Source organism: Micropterus dolomieu, unplaced genomic scaffold (genome assembly GCF_021292245.1).
Source record: "Micropterus dolomieu isolate WLL.071019.BEF.003 ecotype Adirondacks unplaced genomic scaffold, ASM2129224v1 contig_14065, whole genome shotgun sequence".
Taxonomy (NCBI): domain Eukaryota; kingdom Metazoa; phylum Chordata; class Actinopteri; order Centrarchiformes; family Centrarchidae; genus Micropterus; species Micropterus dolomieu.
The window spans coordinates 1-8922 of record NW_025743051.1 but is presented as its reverse complement, the minus strand read 5'-3'; the positions used below and the strand labels follow the sequence as shown (position 1 = coordinate 8922).

At 44.8% G+C, this 8922-nt stretch overlaps 1 protein-coding gene across 1 annotated transcript; it reads right to left on the bottom strand.

Annotated features, from left to right (window-relative positions):
- Nucleotides 1-3419: 3419 nt before the first annotated feature.
- On the bottom strand, nucleotides 3420-8463 carry LOC123966710 (far upstream element-binding protein 3-like; the record flags this gene model as incomplete). Its single annotated transcript, XM_046042842.1, is given in 3 exon segments — nucleotides 3420-6441; nucleotides 7433-7530; nucleotides 8392-8463. Coding segments are annotated over 3 exon segments (179 nt in total), but the record flags the coding sequence as incomplete, so codon positions are not given.
- Between the last annotated feature and the right edge of the window lie 459 nt (nucleotides 8464-8922).

The following is an 8922-nucleotide window of genomic DNA, read 5'->3' as shown; positions in this document are numbered from 1 at the left end:
CACACACACAGAGACACACACACACACAGAGACACACAGAGACACACACACCAAGAGACACACAGACACACAGAGACACACACACCAAGAGACACACACAGACACACAGAGACACACAGAGACACACAGAGACACACACACCAAGAGACACACACAGACACACAGAGACACACAGAGACACACACACCAAGAGACACACAGAGACACACACACCAAGAGACACACACAGACACACAGAGACACACACACCAAGAGACACAGACAGAGACACACACACACACACACAGAGACACACACACCAAGAGACACACAGAGACACACAGACCAAGAGACACACAGAGACACACACACCAAGAGACACACACACACACACACACACGCACACAGAGACACACACACACACAGAGACACACAGAGACACACACACCAAGAGACACACAGAGACACACACACACACAGAGACACACAGACCAAGAGACACACAGAGACACACAGACCAAGAGACACACAGAGACACACAGACCAAGAGACACAGACAGACACACACACCAAGAGACACACAGAGACACAGACAGACACACACACACCAAGAGACACACAGAGACACAGACAGACACACACACACAGAGACACACAGAGACACAGACAGACACACACACACAGAGAGACACACAGAGACACACACACCAAGAGACACACAGAGACACAGACAGAGACACACACACACCAAGAGACACACAGAGACACACAGAGACACACACGCACACAGAGACACACACACCAAGAGACACACAGAGACACACACGCACACAGAGACACACACACACAAAGAGACACAGAGACACAGACAGAGACACAGACAGGGACACACAGAGACACAGACACCAAGAGACACACAGAGACACACACGCACACAGAGACACACACGCACACAGAGACACACACACCAAGAGACACACAGAGACACACACGCACACAGAGACACACACACCAAGAGACACACAGAGACACACACGCACACAGAGACACACACACCAAGAGACACACAGAGACACACACGCACACAGAGACACACACACACAAAGAGACACAGAGACACAGACAGAGAGACACAGAGACTCCAGCACAGGTGAAATGAACCAGATGTAACGTCATCACGTCATCACTGAGATCTGCCCGGTGGGTTTGTTACCTGTGGACAGAGCCAGGCTAGCCGTTTCCTTCCGTTTCCAGTCTTTATGCTAAGCTAAGCTAACCAGAGAGGTTTTACCATCGTTCACTGGGAACTAAGCTGCAGGCTCAGAGCGGTTTCATTCATCCCCAGAGGTCAGTAGGTGTGTATCTGTGAGTGTGTGATTACAGTAACGTCTTAATGACAGATGACATCACGCCGCCGGTCAGACCATCTGTCTCCGCTCTGGGAACATGAATAAATGATAAATCCCACTTTTCATGTCAGGATGTGAAGAGATGCAGCGAAGCAGCTCAGACACACTGACCCCGAGTCAGTCTAAAACACACACACACACACGACTAAAGCTCGACCAGAAAGCAGCAAAGTGAAGTTTATCTCATGAAATATTTAGTTTTAATATTGCAGCTGGAGCACTAACATGCTAACGTGCTAGCTCTCTGAGCTTCTTTATATTTAGGGCCTGAAGACAAAAGGTGCGAGGACCCTATTGAAACTTTATTCTTGCAAATGAAGCACAATATTTTGCGGCCTAAGCATGCTCGAAAACTCACGAAACTTCACAAAATTCAATTCTGTACGTTAACGAACTCCTCCTAAAGAATTAATCAGATCAACTTAAAATAGCTGTGCAATCTGAAGGCATTGTTGATGAAAAGATGTGCTATCTGTGACTTTTCATCAGAGGGTGTGTCTGTGGCGTGGCGTTGAATATCAATGATTCGCCATGAAACAAGAAGTTGTTCAGTGTACATGCTCACATCAGCACCGACTTTACAGGTCTTCCTGCCTCCTGACAGTTTTACTCTGACAGAGGAGCTTCAGTAAATCTGGACGGTGACGCACAGCTAATAAGCTATGATAGCTTCCTACATGTTGGACTGTCCAACCAATCAGAGGTCAACTCTGTCAACTGATTCACAAGTCAAGGTTCACCAAAGACAATAAAGAGAGAAGCAGCAAAACAGGCACACGAAATCCTGAATTTTAAGTCCGACTTTTGTTATTCAGATGTAGCAAACTTGGCTTTGCTTTTTATTGCACTAGCTTTACTTCTGTCCAGTAAACATAAGGCTACAGCCAGCAGATGGCTAGCTTAGCTTAGCATAAGGACCAGAAACAGGGGAAACATGAAGATCACTGATTAACACATTAGATCTTGTTTGTTTATTCCATTACATAGATAAACATGAAAACCATCAGATTTCAGCTTCACGTCGTTCTGGATGTCACAGATTTAGGTGTCATGTGATCCCCTTGATGGGTTCAAACAGTAACCGGGTCATTATGTTACACATTTTTCAGGAAAACTTCAGCTACATTCAATCTGCATGTGTTAATGTTCAATTCCCATTTATTGCCCAGGTCAGATTTGTTTTGATGGACAGTTTGCTATTTTTTTTTAAAAATGCGGTCCATATCAGACTCCAGTGTGAACAGGCCACGGCCTGAAAGAGACCCGCATGTGCAAAATAATAATACAACACACGCAGCCCGCTGTCGTACGTGAATATTAATTTTTTCCCGGCAGAGTTTCAACAACTCTGCCTCTGGTTTGTACTCGTTGTCTCTGTAGGTTAGGGTCAGCCAATCACAGGCTGAGTAGGGGGGACTCTGGCAGGTCACGTGCACGCTAGCTGACCGGCTGGAAACGTCTACACGCGATGTACAGAGTCAGAAACAGTGATAAATGCAGTGAAAAGCTGTCATAAATTAGGCACATTTATGCTTTTATCCAAAGCGACTTGCATATGCTATATATGAGCAACAAGGGGTTAACAGCACCTTATCTTATCCATCGCCACCCCCATGTTGTTAGAGCGTGATGCGACAAATCAGGAGAATTGAGGCCCCCGGGAGGAAACTCGGGAAGGTTAGCATGTGTGTTTGCGTCGGGCTCCCGCTGTGGCGACGGCCGCTATAGAGTGACGTCATAGTCGCATGAAGTTCGATCTGACCGTCCAGACTGAGGTCGCATTTAAAAAACATCCGACCTGTATCTAATTTGAACCACATAATGAAAGTAGCTCAACCTGAACTGGAACAGTCCATGCGAGTTGTTCACACCGGGATAAAACACATCCGACCTGAGTCACTTTGGCGTGCAGCCTGAGATCTTGTACTTTTCCAGGACTTTCTGGCCACTTTTGCCAAAACAGTTTGGCTCAAGTTAAGTTCACATTTCATTTTTTAGTTTTTGTCGATCAGGAGATAAAAACACAGCCAGTCAGAAAGAATGAGCCTGTTTATTAGCCCTCATGTTAATCATCATCATCATCATCCATCTTCCTCTTCCTCGGCCACCGACAGTCTCGTGGCTCGGGTTCATACACAACTTTATCTGTCAATAGAATCTAATAGAAAAATCTGCAGGTTACAGTTAGGACGTCTGTCCATTAGAAAAACAACAGAAACCATGAAACCAAAAAGCTCCCCGTCACCCCTTCAGGACCAGGGGTCGGGACTAGGAAGATCTAAACCGGAGTGGGATGGGTGGTGTCGTGTCTAGTCCTGGTTCTGGGGCGCCGGGAGGCTATGTGTGACCTCGCTGCCCAGCTGGTTCGGGACCCAGTCCAGCTCCTTAGAGTCCACCCTGCACCTGGACCTGGACACCAGTTCACCGCCCACTCCGGTGTTTTTTGTTTTTTTAATATAATTTTACAGGGAGTAAAAACCCCCCTCACTACAGCTCTCCTCGCCCCGGAGCCGCCACGCTAACAAACGGGACCGTTCAACACGCCCGTGTAGTCACATGGTCCAATTACAGACGTGTTGAAAAAAAAAAAAAAAAAGAGACCCGAAAAATTTTCTTTTTTTTTTTTAACGTGGCGGCGTCCAGACAGACAGACGGAAAGACGAGGAGAAGAGAGAGAGACAGTTAGCCTAGCAGTCTTGAGAATATAACATAGCTTCTCTTTGCAAAAATCGGTTAGACACAACATGTGAATTAAACAATCTCATTTTTAAACAGGATAACAAAGCACACTTTTAAACTGGAGAGCACCCGCCAGAGAGTGGAAATTTACACAAACCATATTATCTTATAGACAAACTGAATATTCATAACTGGATGAACAGATTTAAATAGACCCCCTGTACAGGAGAACTCATTATTATCGTCGTCATTATTATTATTATCATCATCATCATCATCGTCACACATACAAGAAGCATAACCACTGATTCAATATTCAACTCAACAACAGCCAGATCTCCCCTCAACACAAGGCAAACCTCTCTGTGGTCCGACACACACACACACACACACACACACACGACGCTCAGCTAACGCACAGAAATACACATCAGAAAACACACAATACTAACAAACATACGGCTAAGGCTGGAGTTACACGCTCGGCGAAGGTGCACAAACGTCTCGGGCTCGAAAAAGGAAAAGCAAAAGAATATCTTCACGTTTGTAAATATATAAAATAGCCACCCAAACTGTTGGAGAAGCCTAACCCAGCCTTAACACACATAGTACAGCCTACATACACACTGTTTAGCTAACGGACATTCAGCTAATGCTGCATTCACGCCACGTCAGGAGGATCAGGGATAATTCAGGCACACTGACACATTGTTTAAAGATGTTACCCCGTTTGCTAGCCACTGAAATGGATATTAAACCTAAATTAACTATGTTTAATCATTTCACATTGTTACGGCAGTTCGTTAGCAAGTAAAATTAGATGCAAACAGCTTCTTTCTAATTAGCAAAATGGATAATATTAGTGTTTCGGCTGGGGTTCTTTGGAGTCAGTTTGCTGACAGTTGTGTTCATCATATTTTAGCTGTAGAAAATTCAAATTATCTCCGACTTTTGTTGCCACCAGGAGGCGGACGTGGATGTTTCTTATCACCTGTCGATATGTCGTGAGTGCAGCATTACGCAATTAAGTTAGCGCACGCTTAACTAAATAGCTTCGCATCCAGCTAACACACACACATAACGGTTGAGCCACAACATCCATTCAAATAACAAAACTTGTTCATCGAGAAGACACACACAGTTCAGACGCCACATCTTTTCACCGAGAGACAGTTAACGTCTACATTCAGCTAACACGCACCATTTAGCTTAACAGATCGTTTGTTCTCCTAACATTTAGTTAACACGCACGCACACTACAGCTTACAGAACCACCACATTCACACAGCTAACACACAGTTGAGGTAACACACATCTTTGTCACTAACAAACATCGTTCAGCTAACTTGTGCATTCAGCTAACGCGCTCGTTTGCCCAAACAAATTGCTAATAGGATCGATAACTTCATTGCTCAGCTCCTAACACTTATTCTTACAAACAAATCGGCAAAGTAGAAATGCAGAACTAAGTTACAACAACAATAATAAAGTTTCACTCTATAAGAAAACAGTCATTTCCGCCTTCTTTGTAATGAAAGTTGAGGCGGGGGGTGGAGTTTAAATCCTGCGGAGGACACAAAGTGTTTGACCACAGAGAGATCTGGCTTTAGACAACGCAATATAAATCGTCATTTATTCATCATTACATCATAAAAACTAAAGAATCACTATAGAGATACAGGAATAAGAACTGTCATCAAACCAAAAGAAAACAATAAACGCGTCATTGCACCTCCAAGATGGCGACTAAACAGGTAAAATTAGATCGAGAACAAAGACCCAGCGAGCACAAATTTAGTACAAAAAAACAGTTTTGTCTCTGACGGTAAAACATTAAATTTCCATCTGACGCTATTAAAATATTTCTATGCCAAAAAAAAGTAATAACTGAGAGTCAACACACAATCTGTCGCATGCTTTAAAACATTATCAACAAAATAATAATAATAATAATAATAATAATATCTGATTTTCTTACTCAAGACTGCTAAGCCTCATACCGTTTTCTTATTGGAAAATAAAACTAGACAAAATATAGATTATACTGGATTTTTTTGTTTTTGTTCAAAGCCACACTGATACATCTTTAAGTTCAAGTTTGATAAAAAACAAAAACAAAAACAAAAAATCAGGTCTACACTGTGGAGAGAGAGACCAGAGGCTAGTCCCAAAAAATCTGCCCGACAAAATATCAACTTTGTAAGGTTAAAAAACAGAAAGAAGAGAGAGTTCGTGATTTTCAGTTAATCCTTAGTTTTTCTCTACAAAAAAAAGGAAGGAGGAAGCGGCAGAGCGTTGCTAGAAACCCCGATCCGGTGGCCGCCGACGACCATCCGAGGCCTTCGCCGGGTGATGGGAGGAGCCTCTAGTGATCCTAAAGAGACAGGAAATGACATCGTTGTTCAGTGTTGTTCACAGGTGATCGGGGTTACTGGTTTCGACAACAGCAGCTGACGTTTCTAAGAGGGAACAGCAACATCTTGTTGGGTCTGTGCTGTCGTTTTGTCTTGTTTGCGTGGTTTGGGAACCTGAATCTGAACCCGGTCGGTTAGTCGGAGCGGCCAGTAGCAGCACAGCTCTCACAGGTCGAAAGATGGGCCCACGCCATACTGGCCTGCACTGAGCACTAGAGCTGCAACGATAAGCCAATTAATCGCTCAGTTGTCAGTTCTTAAATTAATTGCCAACTATTTTTAAAATCCAATAATCGAGTCATTTTTATTAGAAATAAAGTCCAATTTCTCTAATTCCAGCTTCTTAAATGTAAATATTCACTGTTTTGTCTGTGAAGATTCTCAGTCATCCAGGTCATAGTTATCCAACGAAGGTTAAAGTCAAGGGCAACTGGACTTGGTTGAAGATACTGGAAGACGTTTCGTCCCTCATTCAAAGGGCTTCTTCAGGTATGAAACGTCTTCCAGTATCTTCAACCAAGTCCAGTTGCCCTTGACTTTAACCTTCGTTGGATATTCACTGTTTTCTTTCGTCCTATGCGACAGTAAACTGAATTTCTTTGGGTTTTGGACAAAACATTTGAGGATGCCATCGTTAGGAAACACTGATCAATATTTTTCACCATTTTCTGACTGCTCATAGACCAAAAAAACTGATCAATTAATCGTCAGATTGATCGATAATGAAACTCATCGTTAGCCTTCTGACCTTCAGCCTGCAGGTAGAAGATAATGAGTTCCTACTGACAGAACGAAGACTCTGTTGTTTGCACTGCAGCTAGTGGATGGATTAATGGATTTAATACATGAGTGGGAGAATAAAATTTGTCTTGACTAAACTACAAACCACAGCCTGCAACAGGTGAACTTCAGGTGAGCCTGCAGGTCCCTGATCAGCTTCCTGTGTGTTACCTGTATCTGGGCGGGGTTCCACATGTAGGGCTGCTGTCTGTAGTATTCTGCTAGCGCTGCAGTGTAGTCTGGCACCGAACTCTGCTGAGACGACTGACCTGCAGACACACAGAGCAACATGAGGACACGTTTAAAAAAATAACATCTCATCGCCTTTAAGCCGACATGCCGAGCTACAGAGCGACACGATGGCGTTTGTGTCACCTGATGAAGGCGAGTCCAGTGTTCTCTCTCTGTTAGCTCTGTGTTTGGTCTCCACCAGCTGCTGAGGGAAACATCTGGCTCTGTAGCTGCTAAATGCTCCACCATGTTCACCAGCTGCTCTCTGACCGAGTCAGCTGCTCGTGTACGGCGGCTTTTTACAGCTTCTTCTCTGGAAATGACGCCATTCAGGCGTTGGGAGCGAGCCTGACCATGAAAGCTGCAGCCGGGCAGATAAACAGCGAGCTGAGAGAAGCTCTAAAGCTCCGTAAAGCAGAGAAGCTGCAGGTTCGGCGTACTGTCATTGAACACAGACAGCTCAGACAGCCTGTTCTCATTCCCAGAGCGCCAAATAGCTACGCTTTATCACGTCCTTTGGGGACGCACATGGCAGCCTTTCGTGTCATAGTTCAACACCCCGGGGGGGGGAAGCCCTTCATTGTTCAACGCTAAAAGGAGGCTAGAGGTGGGTGGACGGGTGGTTTCACCCAGGAGACCTTGTTCCTTTTAGTGATGTTAGATAAGTAACTTAAGTCATATAAGTAAGGTAGGCTACTAAATTTAACCCAAACGTGAGGTTTTCTTTAATCTAAGCCAGTAGTTTTGGTGCCTTAACCCCTTCATGCTGCTTCCCGTCACCTTTTGTATAGATCTATCTAGAATTTACACACTAAATGAACTGAAATCCCAATCAATCAGAAAGACAAGCTCCACCCTCCTGTTGTTACAGGGAGTAGACGGACAGAGAGACGTCGTACTTTGTTTCTTGTAGTAGTCCTCCCAGGCCTTACTGTAGTCTGTCATCAAGCTCTGAGGCTGGCTCTGCTGACCTACAAACACACAAAACCAGACGGTAAGTGTGACAGCGTTTACACTGAACGTACTGGATCATCAGCACCTCTAAGGGCAGCCGGGACGTTCAAGCAACCACAAAACCAATCCATCACGTGGCCGTTAATATACCAGGCGGGCGGGCGTTAATATACCAGCCGGGCGTTAATATACCAGCCGGGCGGGCGTTAATATATACCAGCCGGGCGGGCGTTAATATATACCAGGCGGGCGGGCGTTAATATATACCAGGCGGGCGGGCGTTAATATATACCAGCCGGGCGGGCGTTAATATATACCAGCCGGGCGGGCGTTAATATATACCAGCCGGGCGGGCGTTAATATATACCAGCCGGGCGGGCGTTAATATATACCAGCCGGGCGGGCGTTAATATATACCAGCCGGGCGGGCGTTAATATATACCAGGCGGGCGGGCGTTAATATATACCAGCCGGGC